The following is a 25,108-nucleotide window of genomic DNA, read 5'->3' on the forward strand; positions in this document are numbered from 1 at the left end:
GATTTGAAAACGACTCAAGATATCCGAGTGGGGTCTGTTTACGAAAGGCATTTAAGAATTCGCTGAAGGAAGATAAATAGTTTTGTTTACCGGATTAATTTTTTTTTAACTGTAGGCTATATTTTTTTTTGAGAGTTAAAAACGGCTAAACGGCGTGTGTGTTTTCAGAGTAAAATTTTAGGCATAAAACAAAACGACACCGACTCTTAGAGGCGACACCGCGCTAGAAGCACCAGCGAGCGTCGCACTTATCGTCCCGCCTCACCCCTGACTGGGCGGGGTTCATGCGGCCAGACAGCGAACTCGCCTCTCTCAACGTTGTGCATTGTGGGTCCGCGCGACCTTGGTACGCCCCGGCAAGGGGGGGCGGACGTTGTGTCCTGCGATTGGCCGGTTCAACGCAGGTCTTAGTTGCCAGCGTTCTTTCTTTCTTTCTTCCTTCCTGCTTCCCCCCCCCCCTTCACCCAACGTCACCCCTCCCTGTAATATCATCCCCGCCGGCGAAAAAAAAAAAAAAAAAAAAAAACGGCGGCGACTGTCAAACGAAACGCGACAGTCTTCGCGGTACGTGCAGACGCTGGTCTCTCTGAACAGTGAAGTCTCTCCAGCCAGTTATTATTTTTTTAATTTATTTTTTTTCATCGTTAGAAGTTTGGCGAATCTTGGAACCCGTGCGTGCGCCGGACCTGGGAAATAAATAAACATATACAATTATTTTTTTTTCCTGTTTATAAATTTCACACCCTCGCGTCATCACGGGGCGGCGCGCATTCCCGCCGTGCACGAGACGTCTCGACCCGCGAACTCTGTCGACGACTGCAGCTGACGGAAGGTGAGGTCAACTATTCGCCAACAAGTGGCGTAAACCTTTATTTCTTCTTTATCTTCGGGCCGGGTTTTTAAACTACGCAAAGGGACGCAAAAAAAAAAAGTTTGCAATCCTACAGCTTGAAATTACAAACCAGCAGGATACAAATTTCTCCCCTTGGCTTCTTTCAATAATTCTTTTCGTCTTAAAAACGTATGGAACCGTCAACAAATTTGATTTATGCTAAGTTCGTACTTCATTTCACTGTGTGGAAGCTAAACAAGCGAAATTGAAATGGTCTTATAAATTAAAAGCATGATTGTAGCTTCTTTCTGTACATGTAACGTCTCCGGCTTTAAAAGTTTTCGGAACTCTTCGCTTCCCAATATAAAAATCGGAATTCTTGGCTAATTCTTGCGTTGAGTTATTAAAGTTCTAGTTTGGATGATGCAAAGTGAGCTGTTGAAACACGTGAAACTCCAAACCACACAGGAAGTGATGCACGATGAGAATGTTAATGTAACTGTCCAAACAGCTCTTTGATGTAAGTTTTTTCTGAACACACAAATTCTAATTTTTTTTCTCCAAATTTTTTTAAAAATCTCCTCCTGAAAATACTTCCTGTATCCGCCATTGCAAGTAATAGTGATACAGTAATACCTACTATAACAGAAATAATGAAGTTATGTTCGCAGGCTTTCACGACCATTGTCTGAAGTAGCTTGGCTTCTGGTTTGTAGTCGTAGGTAACTGCTCCCTGATGATGGCGACTGCAATGTTGACCGAAACGTCGGTGAATTATTCACCAAGGACACGACTACAACCCAGAAGCCAAGCTACTTCATAAATAACGAAGATTGAAAGAAAATTAGTATAAACACTATGATAGAAGAATCGGTGGGACACTATGATATAGAAATCTTGTATGCATGTACATATGTATGTTCGTGAGTGCCTGTGTAGCCTTGTGACTATACGTAGCCTAACCAAGTAGCCAGCAAAATGACCGAATGTATCGGAAGGATGGTGGTCTAAGGGCAGTGTTTTGGTGTATATATTGGTTGCTGATTGACTGTGAGCGACAAAATGATGTTGACCTAATTGTTATGTTTTGGTGGATGTGCGTCGAATTGTGCGAAGATGTGCGAAGATAACTACGAGGATGTTTATCGATGAGTGCGTGTTTGGTTGCGAGGATTGTACACCGATGTTGGTGAATGTGTGCCGAATTTTACCTCGATGTGAGTAAAATTGCCTTGATTTGTGCGAATGTGCATCGATGTGTGTGCGTCAGACTGTGCGGTGATGTTGAATGTGCGTGTTAATGTTGGTGAATGTGCGTTGAGATGTACACCGAATTGTTGGTAGCTAAAATATGCATACTTTGTCTCGAATCTCCTAATTGAGGGCGAACGAATGTTAATGCATTTTAAAACTGCATAAAAGTTAATTTTCTCTGTGGGGTCATCCGTTATAGAGTCTTAAGTGAACGTAAATCATGTAGAATATCCTGCTGTAGTCATCCGTAGCCGCACGTGAAGCTTTGTGTGGATCCGAGTGCATGTGTGTAGCTACCAAGTGTGTATTGCCTGCGTGTGTAGCCAAGTATGTAACTGGGTGCTGAAGGCATCATGAGTAAGAGATTCATGGTCCTATAGTAAGACTAAAGAGTGTCGAGTACGCCCACTGTACGACCAATGGCGGTCCTATGTGAGAGCCTTTGGGGGGGGGGGGGGGCCGCCTTCTCATATTTCACCTATGATAAAAATAAAAACTGGAGGGATAACAAAAAATACTTGGGTAGGCAACGAGCAAAATATTCCGAGTATTGCATCGGAATTTTTAAAAAATTTCTATAATTTCCATGATTAATTTTGACCGGGTACTTTCGAAGTCAATGATGTAAATTCTTTTTTTATTAAATATATTGTTAAATTGATTGTTTTATTAAATCCAATATGGCGACTGGGTAGTGAAAATACGGTATGGTGGCATCCAATATGGCGGCTGTGACGTCATTCGAGGTCGCGGACCTACAACGTCACCTGGCTTCATTTATATACCGGCTGAACCAAAATTGTTTTACATATTTGATCTGGAAAACCGGTTTACAATTTCCCCACGTCAGTTAAGCAAAAGAAAAAAAAGTGAGTGAGTCTTTCAGTAGTCTACCTACTTGCCAGTGATGTGTAAACATGTAGCCTCGGCAACGAGAAAAATTCATGTTTTCTCATGTTGTAAATAAAGTTATGATACGAAACTCGGAAACGAAATATAAAGTATTAATCTTTTGGATGATGCTGAACGTGATAAATGCACGAAAAATTGTGTTGGAAACTACATTCCTTGTCGCGAATCTCGCGTAATTTCCGTACCCGCCGCTAGAATTCGCTGCCGGAGCAGCTACGTCGACCATTGAATTATTCGATTCGCAAGGTTGAAAGGTTAAACTATATAATGAAACGGCTTCGATAAAAAGTCGGAAAAGACTTGAAAAACTACTGAACACTGGCTTTGGACCTGATATTCTACAAGGAAATTTTACCGAAACACTGCCCATCTTTTTAAAAAGTCATCAAGCCGTTAATACTATAAAGTTGCTTTTTGGCTGTGTGAACTTTGGCAGCACTGTGGTTACACGTTTTAAGTTCCACGTCATTTACTTTCCATTCCACGAAACTACTCCCACCGAGAGCTGAGGTGTTTACACATCAAAAAAGTCGGATAAAGACATGTCTGAGCTATCACTGTTTCTTCTGAAGTCGATGGCAATGAATTTATCAGCTCGGATTGTTGATAAGAATTCCCCTGGACGTGTATGTGTGAGAATATCTCGGCAGTGGTCGCCCAGAGGTGACCCAGAAAGGGAAATTTAATACCCGCGAACAGTTGACGTTGGGAAACCGAACCTGACATCCGAAACTACCGAGCCAGGAGACCTCACCACGCCAACGAACGGTTGGACCTTCAGTATTTTCTTTTTCGTGCACTCGTGCAAGGGCGTAGCCAGGTCAGAGCCCCAAACAATCTGGACCACTCCCTTCAAGAGCTTAAATGAAGAAGAAAAAATTGGTTGTCTGTAAAGTCGGTTTAGGGACGATAGTTTAACGTGACAACGTCATAACAAAACATTGATGAAATGATTGCATAATTTTATGAATAAAATTGAATCATTTTTATTGAATTATCACTATTTTGTATGGATACAAACAAGGAGTGAAATTAAATCTACAATTTAATTGATATATTTACTTTTATTTGAACTCATTAATTCAAATATGTTTATTACTTTAACGAAGACTTTTATACATGTTTGCTATTTAACTTCTTCCAATCTGTGTTATTCTGTTAAGGATAGGACGATGATAGGAAAAGTAGGAAACGAATGGGAGTGTTTCAAGTTTAATGTGCCTCGATTAAGTGAAACCGATGGTTGTTCCAATCGAGTGGAAGAGACATAGATGCGGCGCAAGCGTACAATGAGCGTAACGGGACACAGCGTAACGGGACAATGTGCGTTACGGGACACTTTTTCGTGCGTGCAGCCGGCGTTCATCGATTTATTAGACGTTGTCACGTCAAAAAGCGAAGACAGAATGTAAGAAAATTACAGCAAATAATTACATAAGGTTACAGAGAGTTTTATTGGGAATGATTATTGCAATCCTTATAGATGAATGCATTTCCTATCACATCTAGTCCAACATGTCTCAAACACAGAAGCAGCAGGATTTGTTTGCAAAAAGTCTGTATTTTAATGCCGGTTTGTACGCGCGTTGTAAGCATGTTTTTTCTTCATGCAAACTTGACATTTGTGTTTCATGTATTAAATAATATTAATTATACGTATTTATAACTTGTTTTAACGAAAAATAAATAAAAAAATACACTTATAATGTATTAGAAACGATTAAATAAAAATCGAAATATTGAATGTTCAGTTTTCTTTTCTCAAGAAAAATTGATGATTAAAATTTCTATGTGTAAACGTTGAACTTCAAAAATATATTATTCCCTGAGATTTTACTGTGACAATTTTCTTTTAAAACCCAACTAAAAAAGCGTTTTAATGGTTATGCTGGGTCCCCTTCACAAAATCCTGGCCACGGCACTGACTTATGGGTAGAAATACCAAGAGGAGCTATAGATCGAAACCACTTTTTTTTTTAAATCAAAATCTCTCATTGAATTTTTCAAACAATAAATCATGCCTGGAATCCGAACTTGGGTCTGATTCAGGAATAAAATTATATATATGACGAAAAATATACTCAAATTTAAATTTTGATAAAGTTTATTAATTAGGTGCATATTTTTGTTTTTAAACAAAAAAAAATATTTATTTGTTTAGGATACATGCAACACAAGTTTTTGTCGTAAATGTTACCTGAATTGGTTAAAAAAAAAAGTTCATATTGGAAGCACTGAGGCTAGTGGAAAACACGAATGATTTTTGTTTAAAGGTTTGTGTTTACCATAACAAAAAAAAAACTGTTGTTTTCATCTATTTATATGCTAGTCATTTAATTTCGGAATTTCACTTCCTCAAATATTTCCCTCCTAGAATCTTTTTTCCTTGAATACTAAATAAAGATTTGGTAGTATTTGAGGAAATGACTTGTTCATCCCTAAACGTTCATCACAAACGTTCTACAAGCCTTGACCATTGTCAGCCGTGAAATAATGTAGACACATTTGATACGGAGCGAAGTTTTTTTTTATTTGTTTGGAGCTGTCAATTACTTCTTGTCGACTGTACCACTACACAATAGTGTTCCCAGTAATACTGGGTTAGGATTCTTACCCGGGCATTTATGCATTGTGTCCATTACCTCCAAAAGTTATTTGGAAACCGTTCCCCGAATAGCTTTCTAGTATTAACTGCTCACACTAGTGAGCACAATAAAACCAAATAAAGTCCAGTTATTGGATATTCGATTATATTTTCCGTGGATTAAAAAAATTTTTTTTTGAATGAAACGTTAATTGAAGTATAAAAATACTCAAACGTTATTTCATATACGCAAAAATAACCAAAGTCCTGTTTTGTGCAGAGTTAAAATATATTTGTTGTTGTGTTACGAACTATTTCTTTGGCAGCTGGTTTTCATAAGGAATCTTTTGTAAAAAATATTGAAGAATGTTTCTCGTGCGAATGTCATGTGGTCGCCTAACCGGCTCACTCCGGTCCTTCCCTCCTATTGGCCGTCTCCTCCTCTGGGGCTCTCCACGAGCATGTTTGTCCGCGGAGGTCGACGCCGCAGTCCCTGGCCCATTGGAGTCAAGTGGATGGCGAAGAGTCAGTACCACCGCTTCCCCTTTATCCCCCTTTCCGTCAAGCTACACTGCAAAAAAAAATTGTACTTTATACAAGGAAAGTCCTCGGGGAAACACCAGTTTCCAACGGCATCACTTGTAAAAATGCAGATGGCAGAGCTTTTTGTACCATGTGTAATTTCTAAGGTTCTGAGAAACCCCATACACCGTCATTATGTGTGCCCGGTAGGTATGGCCTCCACATTCGATTACGGGCCCTCGACCCAGGATCGGAGACGGCCCCCCCTCCCCCTTTCCCAATTTTACAGTCACGTGCTACATTACAATTGCATGGTTATTTCTTACCTACACTCTTTTTAGAATGTCATTGTTTTTGTTTCAACGAATTTCTTCCGGAGGACCATAAATATTATAAGAGTCTGATTTAGTAAATACAACTACCTATGACAACGAAACTATAGCCATGTACAAATCAAACGAACCGTATGCACGCGGCCCGCCATCTTTCCGAACTGTTTATACGACACGCAAAAGGGGCACAAGTAACATTTCACACAAGGACATAAGTCACAAAGACCGAACTGTTATTTAACCTGAAAATACAGGCTATAATTATGGTAACTATTTTATAAGTCCAAACTAAGCTTTATTTATAATATTATTTTACTTTAAAATAACCACAGCGCGTAATGTATATTTATTTCTCGCACTGAGATAAAAATAAACTGGGCTGGGCCCTGGACCAAGGGGTCCACCCAGCCCCACCCTTGGGGGGGGGGGGGGGCATGCCGGTAGGGCAGCTTCAGTATGTGAGACAATGAATTTGTAAATACATAATCTAAGGCCAATCTTTTACCCAATATCACGATTTGCAGCTGAATTATTAATATTATTTTTGGGTGTACGATAGTCCCTCCCTGAAAGACTTGACGGAGCAGCCCTTGGATAAGGATGCGTTTCCCACGACGCCAGACGCGCGCACTGCGCAGGCAGATAAGGGCTGTGGGAAAGCGCCCTATCGCAGGTCCGCAGGGCCGTCTCGCCGACTCCTGCCGGCGGTTATCTGCGCCGCGACTCTGCGCATAGTCGAGGTCAGGCGTGATCCTCGCCAGCGACAACTGACGGTCGGAACCAGTGTTGCCAGACGTACCTGAATCACCGTGTCTGTGCCCGGCACCCGAGATGATCCGCTCGGTTACGCGAATGTACTCGAATTTAGGGGTAAATTGTCTTAATTGTCAAAAAAAAATATATTAAACAGTATTCACTTTGATTGGAAAAATAATTAGGGTGAAAAAAAAAAGTATTTGCCCTGGCCGTAACGCACTGACATTTTTTGAAAACAGCCTCGGCTAAGCTATATTTGTGAGGATCTCTGGAGAACCACAGGATCAAGTTGCAGCTAGTATCAAGTAAACAGTTAGGACGGAGGCATTAGGATTATGGATGTCTCTCACTGAAAACAGTCTCGGCTACACTATTAAAGCACAACACAAATTTAAGTCACCATATTTACCCTACAGGTAGTATTTGCAATAATTTTACACCAACCTTTAACCTGAAAAAACAATTTTTTTTTCACGTGTGGCTAAAATTTACGTTTACTTTATTTCTCGCTACCCCCCCCCCCCTCCCGGGGCCAAAAGCAAAACGAAGCATTTTAAAATTCTACGCACGGTCCTTAGCAGTAGAGCCACTATAACAGTTGATGTTGTCACATGCTGTTATGATATTTAACATATCAGTGTATACTATATTTGTATTAAAGACGACAGCAAAATTTTGTTTTTGTACTTTTTTGTGAGTATTTACCGGATCGACACCCGAAGTGAGAACTTATTGTACCCGAAAGTACCCGACTGTAGAGGTGAGTGTACCCAGATTGTGTGTGCTACGACTGGCAACACTGGTCAGAACGATTCAATTGTCAGAATCGATTGATTTGAATCAGTTCCGTAGGGGCGGACCCAGTACCCTGCGCCGACCCGTTTTATTTTAATTTTTCTGGTTTGTTTAGTTTTCTGTGAGAAATAATTGTAACTAATGGCAAAAGGAACGAATAAACTTTAACTAGCATGCAATTGTAAGTGTCGTTCAATACCTTTCGATTTCAATTTGGTTTTCAAGGTTTTTGCATTAGGAAAAAAAAACTCAGAAATATTTCATTGCCTCGTTTCAACAGAGTTTGATCGTTAGCATTTTTAAAAACTAAAGATTCGGCGACACGGGGCGCTACGCTCGTTATGTTCGCTATGTTCGCCATGTTCGCTACGCGAGTAAAATATAGCCAGCTGCGTCTCAGGTGTCACTGGCCACACAAAGCTGTGTTCGCATTCGCTATGTTCGCTATGTTCACTATGTTCACTATGTTCGCTGCTTTTCTAAAACATCGCTGACTTTGCGGATTGCTTAGATAAAAACATCTGTTTTCGCGTGGAATTTTGCTGTGCTTCTGCATTTGCTTTTTATGAAATTTAATTTATCTTAGTATTGTGCTTTAAATTATCAAGTCAACGGAAAAAATTATTAAAAGATTATTAAAATACCCATGTTTATGAAAAAATCGATGGAAGGATACAGAAGGCAGGGTATGTAGGACATTGGCTGGGATTTGATTCCAAGGGGATGCTATCAAACTGAGTTGAAATTTATCCTGAAATAATTCATAAATTTGGTTTCGTCCTCACAAGCAAATGTTTCATCAAATGATGAAATTCTTCAAATTCTTTTTGTTTTTATATTAAATTCATGAACCCATTTCTTTTTACGTTCCCACACTGCGGGAGCCAGCAGAATATCATCATCGTTGGAATCATCACTGGAATCCCACGGCACGCGTCTCTCCGACGTCGCGAACTGGACCATCCTGTCTGGCCACCTGGCGCAGCGAACATAGCGAACATCACGAACATAACGAACATCGCAAACATAGCGATTCTTTCTGTGTGGTCTCGGCCGAGTATAATTTATCAGGAAAGAATATTTAAAATTCTTAAGCCAAATCAGCATAACCGTAATAGAAATTTAAATTCCAGGTTGGTTTAAAATTGATGTTTCAGAGAGTTTAAGTATCAAATTTTTCCAGGGCAGAGACCCCGAACGCCCTTTTCTCCGGGGGCTGTCCCTTTCGCCTTCCCAGGCCTCCTGTAAGGGCCCTCTCCAAAATAATACTGCCCCTCAAAAGTAAATGGTTCAGGCCCAGCCCATTCGAGTACTCAGTATGTCTAAGCATCGGGCCTTGTCGCCTGGTTGACTATCGCAAACTGGTCGGCTGTACAATAAATGGTTTCACCATATATAGGTACAGGCACGAGTGTTAAGCGGATTGATTCGTTAGGGCAGTAGTCTCGAAGCACTTTGGTCACGTAGTCCCTTCGACACGCCATTGGTAGCTCTGAGTTCATTCATAAACAAGGATATCCAAGACGTTCGGGTTAAGGTAGGGAATAAGCACTGCCTTTCTGGGACACAACCGTTACCTACCTAACTGCGGCCACCGAGGACCTTGAAACAGCGACAAATAGAAATCGTATCGCTGATCAGAAATCGCCAGCCATTTGCTGTTTTTTTATAGTTTGCGTTCAGCCGTGGTTAACCGCTGCAATAAAATACCGCAATGGCTGTGGGGGAGGGGGAAACACATAAGCTAGCTCTTGGATAAAACGCAATATTACGACAGAAGTTTACCGTCGGAAACGACGCATGTCATTCGAAACTCAGTAATGGTTATAATTTTCTCCGATGCTCTTCGAAATTCCTTTCTTTATCATGTACACAAACTATTATGAAATCTTCATCACATGGTCATTATGTCACAACTGTGAAAATGCTTACATAATTTCATTTTCGCACGTTTCATTGCACTGTAATAAACAAATATATATATATATAACTTGTGCATTCATGCTTTCAAAAATTATGTCCTAATACTACCAGGTTTTTTAAATTAACACTGTTAAAAATTATCACCATAGATTTTCGAAGAACTTTAGTTAAAATTTATTCATGATTCTTCTTAAATTTTCTAATATTATCGTAAATTCACGAAATCCAAGTTTGCTTGCTTTAGAGATTATCTCACTAGAATCATCATTGATCGGGACATATATTTTTCGCGGATAAATATTACCGCTCATTAGACTGCAATAAGGTATGCTCGCGCTAATGATTCTTCCCTTGTAATTGGCGGCCGTCTGCAAGAGAAGCCATTGCCATATTTGGCCGGGCCAGTCAGGACGTGCTGGCTTCCGCATCGAACGTATATACGAGGTGCGTTCCAAAAGTGATGAGAGTGATCTTAGTACCGTCCAATAAGCGCTGTGGCGAGAGAATTGTTCTCAGGTATAGATTCAGGTCACCCGTCAGTAGCTTTGTGACCTTAAGTCTAGTGAGTTTGTTGCGCTCTCCCCCCCCCCCCTTCAACGTCTCTCTCCCCCCCCCCCCCCCCCCCACGAGAGGAACAACAAGGTATTAAACCGAAATAACACAAAAACTGTGCTGATTGAGTCGTATTTATTCAGAACTAAATCAAACACACAGAATTCACACTAGGTGTTCGAAACAATACATGCTGTCTTGTTCTTTTATACAACCTTCCTGTTATGATCATGACTCGCTCTCGAATAAATACTGTTGACAAACAGAAAGGAAGAACATTACCAATTAGCATAGCAAGCGATTAAAACCTCTTTATAAAACTTTTTCAAATATGTCTGGTCAATATTTAGCTAACCACAGGAAAATATTATAACAAGGCTGTCTAAACGAAAACTGTCTCTTTTGCTTGGTGAGCACTGATCTTAAAAACACTAAAATAACTTGTTCGTGGGAGCCACACCAACAAAAACACCTTCCCAAATCAAACTTTGTTTTTAAGACAATCATTCAGTTTATAAATCTCTCCAATAATAAATGTACCAGAGACAAACAGAACTCTTCTTCCTTCCTCTTGGTTAATCGCCCTGTTTACAACGGAACACAGAACACGGAAGAAGTAATCCGCCGTAGTTTTTCACAAAGATACAGTTTTATTGTACTACGCTTATCTAAGGTGCATTCCAATCGTTAAAAAGTCCTTGACGTTACTTTAACTTCTAATAGTGTAGAAATGATTACCATACAAGTTTTATTTATTTTTCAGTAGAAACTATGTTGTTTTCATTACTGCACATTTTCATTACTTCATTACGTCGAAGTTACATTTTTCAAGTGCGTGTCTACCTATACAGATAGGAAAAATTCGTTAGAATCATTTCGTGATATGCTACAATTCAAATAATCATACCCATTTTTTGTTGCTTCTGCTATTGGTTCACCGTTAATCTGGATGAATATTGGCCAAATAGAGACCTTCAGTCAAAGCAGTATCGAATCACAAGTTACCCAATTGAGATGCCTCACAATTCAGCAGCCAATGAACATGCGATGTTTTCCCGGGTACGCAGAGAATCTGTGGGTCCATCCTGAAAGTCATTGAACCCACGAATTTTTGCAGTTCTTAGTAACATCTTTGTTTTTCACATACGTTTGTGACGTGTCACCACCCTAAATTATTTCAATGAAATAATTTTGTGCCAACGAAAAAATTCGCTGGGTTTTAGAACTATTTTGGATTATTAATAATCCAGACGTTCAGTGCTCCATCTTAAATACTGTTATGATCGCGCTTGGCTGCAGTGCTTGGCGTCGCCGCGCTCGTTCGGCCTGTCTGCGCCCCCTTCCACCTGCATCCTCTCCCTGGTATCTCGTGCCATACTATCTCGCGACATCCTGACTGTCGCGGCGCGCACCTGCCTCAGATCGAGTTACTTAAGGGAGGCCGCACTGCGGAATGGAGGGACTCAGACATGTTTATCGGTGTGTTTTGTGGGAACCCGATGCTTGTTGAGTTTATCGGCGTTCTTTGAGCAGCCGCCGCGTCCTTCGAGGACTCACGACGCGTTTCTGGGCATTTCGACGACGAAGGTCGCGCGATATCTCGGAGACATGCCCGATTGTTCTGGATGGGAACCCAAGGGCTATATAAGGAGGTTGGGCCGACCTTCGAGGAGGAGTTCAGTGGGGAGTTCTCCCGCGGCGGAGTTTCCGGGTGATAGTGCCGCGGGTGCGGCAGAGTGGCGAAGTCCTTGGACGAAGGATCCAGGGCAGAGAGTCTGAGTGGGGAGTTCTCCCGCGGCGGAGCTTCCGGGCGATAGTGCCGCGGGTGCGGCAGAGTGGCGAAGTCCTTGGACGAGGGTTCCAGGGCAGGGAGTGAGAGAGTTCAGTGGAGTCGGGAGTTTTCCCGCGGTGGAGTTTCCGGGCGATAGAGTCGCGGGCGCGGCGGAGTCCCGAGTGAAGTTGCGAGCGAGTCGTCGCGTGGGATCTCGGCGAAGAGTGTGACGGCAGCGGCGGAGTGCGGCGACGGAGTCCCGCGGCGGTGACCCACGAGGGGTGCTGCGGTCAAAGTTGCGCCGGAAGTGCGGCCCAGCGAGGTGTGTGAGACGAGTGACTGGGGAATTGACATTTCTTTAAGTGTGGTTAATTGGTTGCCATCTTAAGGGATTATTTGTGGATGACGAGTAGTGGTAATAAATAAAACTGTGTGTGTGAAATAAAATCTATTAATTGGGCTATCCTTTACGAACCCGCAGGTAAATCGTAACAATACTTTCTCGATTATTTGCAATAAAAATGTTGTTCAGCCCCAACTTCAAAAACGTCCTTTAACAGCCTTGTATGTAAGTCTTCAATATAGCTGTTTAATTTATACGGTAACGACATTATGACAAAGAAAATAACTTAATGGTCTCTTAGAAAAACTTATTTTAAAATTATACAGGTTTATGGGGGTAAAATAGACTTCCAGTGCTTCAAATTTCTTAAAAAGAAGTTAATCTTTTGACACCAGAAAATATACGATTTAAAGATTTATCTATAAAATATTTCTGTAGTCACATATCTTGCCGCTAGGTTATTTTTTCACACTATCGCCAGAGTTGTTAGTATAGAGATGTCCGGTGTTAGCCTCTAGTGTCTTGCTTGTTTGTACTAGCGTATTAATTCTAATGTTACGCTAGGGATTCGCAAAAACTTTTTCCAGACCCCATGACTAGAGACCTGTAAAATTCGCGATTTCAAATCCCTAAAGGATAGACTCCATGATCCTCTATGCACTCGTGCAAATTACATCTGCTGATTGGTTACCGACTCGTAACACCTGCTGACTGGAATGATCGTGATTCGCTAATTCTTCTTGTTGAAGATTTTTCATTGGCCCAGAGTCCTTAAGATAAACTGTGGCCCAATCACTGAAGCAAAATAATGTCAAAAGTATTTGGACTCTATTCTATCGCGAGATGAACCCGCGAATTTTACAGGTCTCTACTGATGACACGTCGTCATGGAAGAATATTGATTTACGATGACAGGGCCCGGCATAACGGGGCCGCAAGTGGTTCGTTGGCGCGAATGGACCAGTCCACGCGACGCTGGTGATGAATGTCCACTTGCGCACTTTGGCGAAAATTTTTCTTTCCCCGTCTTCTATTGAGACCGTTTGGCGGCATTGTTCTTGATGCGCGGCCGGCCGCGCTGCGTGACGTCAGACACCGTGTCGAACGGGCTTCGGGGCGGAATCATTAGTTCGTCCGTGAACTGCAGTTGCGAGGGGGTCGCACCCGGCTTAACTGCCTCGAGCAGGACTGGGGCAACGCGGTGTTACGGCAGCGCCGCCCGCGGGCAGAAACCTTCTGGCGGACCTATTAAACTTTCCTCTCCTTTCGTGTGTCATCGTTAGAGACCGGAAAAATTCGCGAATTCATTTCGCGATAGGCTAAAATACAAATAGTTATAACTCAGTGCTGCCTCTGCTATTGGCTCACAACTCACCTGGATGACTCTGGACCAATGAGAAACACCCAACCATAGCTTTATCGAATCACAGGTTGCTACGTTGTAACGTCTCAAAACACAGCAGCCAATGAGTGGGTGACATTTGACCGAGTGTACGTAGAACTATGGAGTTCATCCTGCAAGTCATTGAACCCGCGAATTTTTCCGGTCTCTAGTCATCGTTCTTAGCCCTCGGTAGAGACCCGGAAATTTCGCGGATTCTTCTGGCCTCAGGATAGAATTCAAAATTATAGGTGTGCTCGACCCATGTTTACTTTCCCATTGGTTGATTTCTTAGCGAGAACATTTTTATCCTCGTTATTTGGCACTACCTGATTCGCTTACTTCTCTCCTAGCTGGACATCGTTGGCTCACGGTCGTAGACGGGCGGTGTCCAAACAACTGCGTGCCAATCATGAGCACAGTACGACAGCGTGGAGGTTTGCATTCTAGCTTGCGACTAAATGAATGCGCGAAATTTCCGGGTCTCTAGCCCTCGGTATACGAGTGATTTCGTGGAAGTCGATGAACGGAAATGTGACGCAAAGATGGCGGACCCCCGCGTGCAGCAACGCAAACTTCGTACATAGTCGCTTTCGTGAACATTAAGCGGAACATACCAAACGTATCGGTGAAACTTTAGATAGTGAAACTACGTTTGCGATTCGGGCAGCGAATTCCATATCGCCGGGCGCAGATATCGTGTCCCGAGTTTTCTTAATTTAAGTGAGAACACGTGAGTTTGTTAGTTACCGAGGTTAGATGTTTACACATCACCGGCGAGTACTTGAAGACTCGCTCAAATTTTATTTCATAGAGCACATGTCGACCAAACGTTTGACCAAAAAAATCTTCATAAATTCTGCAAAAAAAAAACGGGATGAGTTACGGAGGAGAGATATGAACCGAAAAGACATAATTGGTTTCAACAGAGAATTTATACTGAACCATTTTTTTAATTTAACGCTTGTTGGTATGAAATAAATGCTCGCAGAAACACGTGTGCAAACCGGAATTAAAATATCTAGCCTACTACTTGGAAACACAATTCCTGCTGTTTTTTGTGTGTGAGAGGCATGTCGGACTGTGATGGAATGGACACATACATTGTTGTAACCCACTAGAGGATAGGAGAGAAAGTAACATCTGCGTAACATTATGCACAGGGGCGCAACAACAGGAGGGGGGGGGCAAGGGTATTTTGTCCCCCCCCCCTTCTGAAACCGTGAAGTGGTGGCAAACGAGGGCAAAGAATGTGCTGTGTAATCAATTTTTAGATAGTAAAACTGCTTAAATAGCACCATTTTCCACATTGGAATACAAATTTTCCCGGGGAGGACCCCCGGACCCCCCGCTTCAATAGGGGTGATCGATGATTCTTTATATAAAATGGTATATTGCCCCCCCCCCCCTTTTTTGGAAATTTAGTTGTTGCGCCCCTGATGAAAAGGACATACATTGTTGTAACCCACTAGAGGGTAACATCTGTGTAACATTACGCAGCTGGGCTGGTATATGATGGTGAGGAGGCAGAGAGCCCCGGGGTACCAGCAGCTGTCCCGCTGCTCGCAGGGCGCCCACCCTCGGGCCGAATGGCTGATCGCCGCGCCGACCCCGCCGGCGGCAGGCAGAGCGCCGCCATCGCAGACACCGAGGAGGCAGTCGCCAACCTCTACCTCATGGACCGCCAGCTGGGCTGCCCTGACACCCCGGTGGCGCGGCGGCTCAGGCCCGGAGGTACAGCCACCCATCATCCTTCCTCCTTCACCGAGCTCAGACTTGTTGCTCAATCAGGCAACACCGCCGCAGGGTGAGCTGCAACTGTGCTGTCATCATAGCCGTTGCGGGCCTCGAGGTCCGAATGCAAGATCCGGGCATCGAACCGCGGGCCCGCGTAGTAGAGTTCCAGGCCGCGGATTGCCGCCCCACTACCTCCAGTTGTGAAAATAGATGTTGGGTTTTAATGGCGATGTAGATAACGGATGTTTGGTGACCCTGAGGTGTTGTGAGTTGGGTGGTCTGGCGGGGTTGCAGTAAGGACTCGAACCTGTGCTGTGCTGAGGGCGATTTCAGGAGCACGGTGGGAGAATGTGTGTTAGTAGTGAGGTCCCTAAAGGTCGGGTTGTTGGATTACTCAAAACATGACTGCTGATGACAAAAGACCAGGCTACCTAGCGACTGCACTGTGCACAACAGTAGTTCCTCTGGGGTGTCTCAGACCGGCGACCAACCACACTCCTCCTGGGAGCTGGTCTGGTCGGTTCCTCTGGGGTGTCTCAGACCGGCGACCAACCACACTCCTCCTGGGAGCTGGTCTGGTCGCGGTCGCGCCAAACATGTGGACATGTGTTGCTGAGTGTCATCAATGTTTATTGTCAAATTGGCACCACAATTTTTTTTAATGCATCAACATTGTTGAAACATAATGATGTAAATTATACTCGAAAATTTTTGATATATTTTCATAATTTTTTTTACATCCTTACTTTGTACAATAACGTTAGTATAAATTAATTAATTGTAATTTTACTCTTTATACATAAATTACATACCTGAGTGTCAAAGCCAGCTTGTCGTCAGTTGTTATAGGGTATGGGACACAATTGGTTGAGTTTTCCTTCAAGTCATCTTTCACTAAACCCATGACATATGTAGTTCAACTGCGGCACACCGAGACGAAAGAAATCTTCTAAACTTCTTGTCATCAGCATGTTGTCTGTACATAACACTAGCTTGGTCGTTCCTTATTTCGTGAAAACTGGCCGACATTGTCGAGAATATAATATCGTCATCGTATTCTTCCACCACCACCAAAAGGTATATTAGAAGTAATGTGTCACTTTTATTAAGTGTCATTATTCATGCTGTTACAAAGCAAACGCACTATAAACAGTCTTCAGTCATTTCAAAGTAAAAACACTGTCCCGGCGACCAGCGACCTGCGACTGCAATCGCTGTCGCAGTCGCCGGTCGCCGGTCGCGTCAAAGGAATCCCACCTTAGCATACACAGACACATTCCTGTATATCGAATGCCAATGAAGCATTAACGGGAACACCAAAGAATAATAAATATTCAGTAAAATAGCATTTAAAATAAGTTGCTCTATACAAAGAAAAAGGAAATACATATGAGGTTGGTCTTCGTACAAAAATCAATTAATGTAATGTACCCATGAAACGTCAAATGTAATCTGTGCCTGAGCACCGTACTGAAGTAAAGACCGACGGTAAAGATAAACTCTAAGCGAACTGTAGACGCTGACAGCTCAGTGATGCGATCTGATGGTCAAGGCCAACAGCCGGGATACATCCCGAAAAATATTCTGAACATAAGCTGCTCGATTGGTGCTGGACCGTTGAATGCCGGATTAAAGATCTGTATTACATTTGGAAGGTTCTTTTTAATTTTTACACCACATTTACATTCGATGATTCCACATCTCATATCCCAGAGTTCGCACATGATTCAGCAATACATTTATTTTTAGGTGTAGTCATTGGCTCATAACCTGTGATCCAATGAATATTTGCCATCAAAACTGTAGCCAAATAAGAAACGCGTAATTTCGTGTCTCTACTGGATGAGGTTTATTACCACAATTTGTTTCCTCGCCATGTGCTGCAGTGCGTGGTGTTTGGGGGGTTTGTGTGCTCAGCAGCGCGCTACGGCAAGGAGCGCAAGACCACGCGCGAACAGCTCAAGACCCTGGTGCCTCTGATCAAGAAGAAGACGCGCAGCACCTTCACCAGGAAGATGCTGTACAAGCGGCTGCCGGTGCTGTCCTGGCTGCCGAGGTACAACGCCCAGGATGCTTTCGGCGACCTGGTGGCGGGTCTGACGGTCGGCCTCACCGTCATACCGCAGTCGCTCGCCTACGCCAACATCGCCGGCCTGCCCGCGCAGGTTAGCTCAGACTGGTTGCTCTCAAGACGGGATTCATCTCCCTTAGCTTTATGTCTCCGTTTTGGTGGAAGTCTGGTGTAGCTGGTGAGATGCAGCCGACCTGTGGTGGGTGAAGGGACAGTAGGGCAAGGTTTGTCTGTACCTGGAGGTGAGGGCTTGCCGAAAGCACAGTTCCCGCCCTGGAACGTCCTGGCGGGGAAATCCCTGACCGTCGGAAGATTGTCTCCCGCGCCGAGCTGGTTATGCTAGGTTCTGTCCTCCCATCATACTGCATTGGATTGCGTTATAAGACTCTCGGGTTCTACATTTTGAGGTGCAGGTACTGGGTTTAAGAACTGCCACTGAGGTTGATAGACAATAGACAGAAACTATAGTTGCTCTTGTGACCCTTAAAAAGGAGAAAATGCTTCAGGAACAAACCTGTTCAGCTTTTTGTGACTAAGGGAATGATAAGCTCCAAATGAATTTCCATTGTTGCACGCGCAATCTCACTAATATTATAAAAGTAAAAGTTTGAATGGATGGATGGATGGATGGATGTTTGTTACTAAAACACACTAGAACGGCTGAATGGATCTGGATGAAATTTGGCCTACGGCGAGCTCATAACCTGGATTAACACATACACTACATATTAATATAAAATTCCATCCCTAAGGTAGTTAAAAAGTGATAATTTCATTTTATAACAGAAAAAAATCATAGGTCATAGACATACAAATAATGAGTGAGTGTCATTTCTCTGTGTCTGCCACACAATCATACACATAATAAGGTCTGGCAAAGTCAAATTTTTCTCCTTGGTGAGACCAGCCCGCTTAGTGGAGCTCACAGCGGCTAGCAAAATAAAGGCGCTAATAACAGTTTTGTTCTTAACTTCGTCAATAGATAGAGTTGCCTTGAATTTTAAACGCACCATCGTTTGATGCGTTTGTCATGTCTTTAATTTTCGTTTGTTTGTGCCGTATGCGTTCCTATACCATTCATCTGATTGCGATGAAATTATGGTGATTTGATATGCGCATGCCCATGAAGGTTTCCGAGACGGTATAACTATTTTGGAATAGTTGGAGCACGAATCGTTTCAAAAAATGTGTTTATTTCAGTTTATATAGCGGTACTTCGTCTGTTTTTGTTGTATAAGTGCGCACGCGTGACACTATTTAAATATAAAAGAGAGTGATATATATGTATATATAGTGAGATAGAGAGAGACAGAGAGATAAGTTGAGATAGAGCGAGGTATAGAGAATGAAATGGGTTTGATAAAGAGATATATAGATGTAAAGATCTTTATAGATATTGATATATAGAAGAGATAGAGATAGTGGGAGGTATAGGCCTAAATGTAGAGATGGATAGATGATTTTATATGTGCAACTACTTCAAACATATTACAAAACAAAACTCAATGAGGCATTGAAATGAATGCCGAGCATTAGCTAGATAATGGAATCTTTTCAATATTAGTAATATCTTATTTTTCAGCTTTTTTTCTATAGTGCTTTATAGAGTCTAGATGACATACAGACCACCAATTTTTAGATATATAAAGGTAAATAACTATACACTGGCAGAACAACGTGTCGGGATCTGAAAGTGATATAAATTGTTTTTCACACTTGACATTCAAGTTAAGAAGACAATTACTAACTACAACTGATTTCGAAAAAGGTTCCCTTCACCCTGTGTTCAGCCCGGGCAATGCCGGGTACTGCAGCTAGTAGCCTGTAAAAATGAGTATGACACGATTTATATCCACATTTACTTTTGACCTCCCTGCCTCCAATTTTAGTTAAGTGGCAAGTGGGGTACGGCCGAATTGGCACATATGTCTGCAGGTTAAATAATCACGCGAGAGGTCACAGGCAGTTTGGTCCAGGCTTTACCTGTGTCCCTCGCTCCACATTATTTCATATGTCGGCATCACATGTGGCTTGAAATTTATAGCGAGGAGGTACCATTTTTTTTTAGGTAAGTTGTTGATATATGTATGTAGAAGGTAACCTGTCTTACTGACTGCGTGGTGGTTTTCGCGATGGTCAACAGTACGGGCTGTACTCGTCCTTCGTCGGCTGCATCCTCTACATCGTGCTGGGCAGCTGCAAGGACGTGCCGATGGGACCGACCGCCCTCGTGTCCCTGCTCAACTTCCAGATGACCAAGGGACTGCCACCCGAGTACTCGGTCCTGCTCTGCTTCCTCATGGGCTGCGTCGAGGTGGTGATGGGCCTGCTCGGCCTGGGTGAGAACCGCTCGCTATGCCTCTCCTCTCCTCCGCTGCTTCCGAGCCCAACTACCTGCTTACGTTTCCAAGTGGCACACCTAAAGTAAAGTTGGCAAGTGATGGCCATCCATTCAAGCTCTTGCTGTGATGACCAAGACTTATAAATAAATGGCTAATGAAAACCAGCATTATGTCTAGCTAAGTATGGTGGAAGGGGAAAAAAAAAAAAGAATCATAATTTTCAAAGGACGTGTCACATCAGGTGGGGTTGTTTGGCATCACAAAATATAAAATAAAACTATCAGGTTTCCAATATTTCAATTTATTGTCATCTATGGGGAGGATGTTGGGTGTATATCCTACACCGAAATTTCATGGAACAGATGTCGGTGCACATCACCCTCCGAAATTCATCGGAATAGATTTAGGTGTATATCCCTGATCCCACTTCAAAAATTCATGGAACAGAGGTTTCGTATCCATCCTCCTCGGAAATCATGTGGAATAGAGGTTCTGTTTCTTTTGTGGTCACTTCATTCCAATTTTCTTCACTGAAAAGCGAAGTCCAGTAAGAAATGCGTCCCCCGCCGAAGTGTAAATTCCGGACAACGTCGCTGACGACGGCCGCTCTGGGGTGGGTGGTTTGCAGGGTTCATGATCGACTTCGTGTCGGGCCCGGTGAACTCGGGCTTCACCTCGGCCGGGGCGCTGATCATCATCACGTCGCAGGTGAGGGACCTGGTGGGCATCGAGGCGTCGGGCCGCACGTTCGTCGACAACTGGGAGAGCATCTTCGGAGCGGCGAGCGACGTGCACCTGTGGGACACCGTGTTGGGCGTGTCTTGCATCGTGGTGCTCCTCCTGCTCAGGGTCAGCCCCGCTCCTCTTGCATGATGTGCTTTAGGGGTAGGTATCAGAGTTCCCTAGCCCTATGACGTGCTGACGTGATGAGCGACGAGAACTGCTCCGGTTACCAGCCTGGTCAGCTGGAAGAGGTTGGGTAGGCCTCCACCGGATCGCGGGTTCGCTGGGTGATTGAGGGGTCCCAGTGTGATGCGGGAGACTGGGGTAGGCGCCAGAAGTGATGACAACTCCAGAGGGCTAAGGGAGCATCCAACTTTCTGGTCAGCTGAGTGGGGTAGGGGGCTGGAGGTGGTGCATATGCTGGGATGGGTAGCCTCAGCCCCTGTGTATAGCTAACACTCTAACGCCCCTCCTGGTTGCGTATGCGGCGTATCCGCATCCATGCCCATGGGGGCCCCAGCCTTAAAATCCTGTTAGGCATGAAGGCTGGGTTATCAAATAGGAGGAGAGATCCTCAAAACTTGCATGATGTAGCCTCAGCCTCTGTTTATAGCTAAAAGCTCTAACGCCCTTCCTGGTTGCGTATGCGGCGTATCCGCATCCATGCCCATGGGAGCCCCAGCCTGGAAGTCCTTATAGGATATGAAGGCTGGGTTATCAAAAAGGAGGAGAGATCCCCATAACTTGCATGATAGTTATATAAGTGAATGTGAATCTAGGGTTTTGCTGGTAAAGACCTTTCACACAGTCAAAAATTGTACAGAATTCAACTGCTTGTGTGAATTCTTGGTTTCAATGGAAATTTAATATTTTTTTAAGGGGCATTTCGCACATAGTTTTCATGTACTTGAACTGTTTATTGATATATATTTTTAAAAGTTGAATTTCAATAATTTTTCAAAGTAGGGTACTGGTAACAATTTTTTTTTAGAGATAGGTATTTTTTTTAATTTATCAAATTTAACTCATTAACATTTAAGTAAATTACTTAGATTGTTTTTCGGACAAGTTAGATTGTCAAAAATTTATTAATGCATTCTAAAAAGAATACTCAGTAATCACCTTTAAGAAACTCAAGAATATTTCTCAAGAAGAAAAATTTCCACAAGGCTCACCAACCAGAAGCTGTTGCTTACATATTGCTTAACATTTTTTTTACAATTTTTTTTAGTCAACTCAGCTCTTTTTTTATTGTGGAAATTGAATGTATATGTGAAATTGAGTAACTTGTGCGCACTGTGCAGTTGCTGGCGAAAGTGGAAATCGGTCCTAAGGAGAAGGAGAAGCAAACCTGGGTCCACCGCATAACGAATAAGACCCTCTGGCTCATCGGCACATCTCGGAACGCCATCATCGTCATTGTCTGTGGAATCATTGGCTATTTCTCGTTCACCGAGAACGAGTCTCCTTTGATTCTCATAGGTATGTTTAAAAAATAACCACAGGTAAACTCACACTCCGAGATCAAGAACAAATTGCAGCAGAATTTTTTTTAAACATTTTCCACAAACGTGTGTATTCGTTACATAAGGTGTGTAGTGTTCTGTGCACGCGATTGCAGATGTGGCGTTCCACAGGACAGTAGTACAGTGTATATTATTGTATCGGTAATGGCTCCAGCCAGGGAAGCAAGTCTCTAGGATTTGCAAGCAGGGGCCCAAATGGCCCGAGAGTTTTGCACGTGGGATTAACTGTTAGGTCATCTTTGGATAAGGTGCTTGTACGTTGCCCTTATTTTGACCAATATGCATGCAATGGGCTCAAAAAAATTTAAAATACATAGAAAGATTTCCATAAACTATCAAAACATTTTTCATAGTCACTATTTTGCAAGTGCACGTGGGCCAGCGGGCCTCCACAGTGTGGGGCTTGATTCCAGGCGGGCGGGCCCAGGATCTCGCCCATGTCTTCAGCGTTACTAGGACATAAGTTGTTCTCCTGGCGTGATAGGTAGGGACCGGAAAAATTCGCGGGTTCAATGACCTGTAGGATGAACTCCATAGTTCTACGTACACTCGGTTAAATGTCACCCACTCTTTGGCTGCTGTCTTGTGAGACGTGCCAACGTAGCAGCCTGTGATTCGATACAGCTTTGTTTGAGTGTTTCTCATTGGCCCAGAGTCATCCAGGTGAGTTGTGAGCAAATAGCGGAGGCAGCACTGAGGTATAACTATTAGTATTTTAGCTCATCGCGAAAATGAATTCGCAAATTTTTCCGGTCTCTAGTGATAGGTAACTCAGTAAAGACCACGTGCCATCACGGGAGAAGTACAGGTGTGATGGTTGTGCTCGCAGGTCACATACCCGCGGGCCTGCCTGCGTTCCAGCTGCCGCCGTTCGCCCACGACAACGGCAACAGCACGGTCGGCTTCTACGAGATGGCCACCACACTGGGCTGGGGGATAATCCTGCTGCCGCTCGTGGGACTGCTCGAGAACATGGCGGTCTGCAAGGCCTTCTGTGAGTCCCGAGCGCTGCTGGGCGCGCGCGCCTAGAGTCGTCCTGCCATCTCGCGGCCGCCAAACGAACTCACTCGGGCTGGTCGAGGTTCTCTAACAGCCGCTAGATGGCGGATGATCAAAAATACAAATTAGGTCGTAAACACGTTTTCAAACGATGTACTTTGGTGAGTCTCTGGGTGAATATGATTTTTCCACGTTTTAAAATAATAATATGAAAATATGACCATGTAAAATAAACCAAATCACGGAATTTCCAGTTTCATGACGCAACATCCAGATGAATCGACTTTTCGAATGTTATGTGTTTATGAAGCCGACCTCAGTTGGCTACTCGATTGGGGAATCAAATACTAATTATGTTTGCACTAGTGACAGTGTTCTACTCGAGGTAGCTACGTATTTGAGATGCTGTTTGAGTTTGAGCTGTTGTGCTCAACATCATTTTCAACACCTCGTGCTGCTTCTCTTGAGAGAAAATTGAAGTAATTACCAGGCATGTGGATGGTCTTAAACAATTGGTAAAAATAAGAAGAAAAAAATATTTACTTGTTGTAACTCGCGCAGAAAATCAACCCGACCCAAACACCGCCCACGATCCAAGTGTCGGGCCAATTAACAATAATAGCAGAGATCTTAAAAGCAGAATTAAATGTGAACGCAAAGTGTTCACCAAACAAGACCTTAAACAGGAGCTGGCTAAATACGGAAATAATTTGCATATTAGATGTAACATACATTATAGCTGCTAAGAAAGTTTACAAAACAACCTGAGCAGTTTATTGGATATAGAAATATTGTGTATCCAATATAAATATTTTATTTAAAAATCTGTATGCATAAATGTCTTTAACGTACTTACTATAAAAATTATTGGCCATACCCAAATTCACTACCGCAGTCTATAAAGTTTGTTTTGGCAGGCGAGCTTATTATACTCAACATTACTATATTTCTGAAAAAAATATTTTTGCAAAACTCCGTTCCCCCGGAGAAACCCCCGGAATGGCCACCGCATGGGGAGCCCAAGAAAAGAAACGGGCTCCCCATTTGGAAGCCACCTGGAAGGATTTCTTCTGTTCCACCCACCGTTTCTTTGGTAGCCTGACTTGTTACAAGGGATTGTATTCCTACCAGAGAAAATGCCACCATTCTCTCTGGGCAATCCGCCTTGGAGGAGCCGGGGCGCGAACCCGGGTCCTACAAGTCACAAGGCAGGCGCTCTACCCCAGAACCAGAGTGGTAGAGCGGATACTTGCAGTCTTCTTAACACTGACATGATGTTATTCCACGAGTTACTGTAGTTTGGTTTTTCATTTGCACACATTAACTTTTGGCATTTGTGAAAACCAACATGGACGTATATGACAAATATAGTATGTAAATATTGTTGCCAAACATAAAATTACTAATATGTATATATATAAAGTTTTCCAAATAAATAAATACTTTTAAAATAGATTATTTAATATTTTTTTAACAAATAACGTATATATTTAGAAAAATTTCGTAGTACTATAGCTACTAAAACAATTATAATTTTTCTTTGTCTTTCAACCCCTTGCAGTAATAGTAACATTTTAGATAATATTTAGATATTTTAGGACAAATAACAATGGATTTGATAGTGTACATGGTACGGAAGTTTTATTTATTCCAACTCTGATTTTTTTCAACTCTTTCAGTAATGGCTGGTGTATAAAAAAATATTTCACACGAAATTTTTAAATAAAATATTTAGGTTTTATAATAAATAACG

At 42.8% G+C, this 25,108-nt stretch overlaps 1 protein-coding gene across 3 annotated transcripts in view; it reads left to right on the plus strand.

Moving 5' to 3' along the window:
* Window positions 1–537: 537 nt before the first annotated feature.
* The window catches only part of LOC134536095 (sodium-independent sulfate anion transporter-like), a 39,497-nt gene continuing 14,926 nt past the window's right edge, over window positions 538–25,108 (plus strand). The window contains exons 1-7 of one of the 3 annotated variants that reach the window (XM_063375631.1): window positions 538–832; window positions 15,527–15,691; window positions 17,612–17,859; window positions 19,909–20,104; window positions 20,736–20,956; window positions 22,135–22,312; window positions 23,186–23,350. In XM_063375631.1, coding sequence (XP_063231701.1) covers window positions 15,547–15,691; window positions 17,612–17,859; window positions 19,909–20,104; window positions 20,736–20,956; window positions 22,135–22,312; window positions 23,186–23,350 — 1,153 coding nt within the window. In that variant the 5' untranslated portion in view covers window positions 538–832; window positions 15,527–15,546. Of the gene's footprint in view, window positions 833–15,457; window positions 15,692–17,611; window positions 17,860–19,908; window positions 20,105–20,735; window positions 20,957–22,134; window positions 22,313–23,185; window positions 23,351–25,108 lie in introns of all 3 variants that reach the window. The other 2 variants (XM_063375632.1, XM_063375630.1) reach the window with 2 other exon arrangements.

This window comes from Bacillus rossius, chromosome 10 (assembly GCF_032445375.1).
Source record: "Bacillus rossius redtenbacheri isolate Brsri chromosome 10, Brsri_v3, whole genome shotgun sequence".
In the NCBI taxonomy this organism is placed as follows: Eukaryota; Metazoa; Arthropoda; class Insecta; order Phasmatodea; family Bacillidae; genus Bacillus; species Bacillus rossius.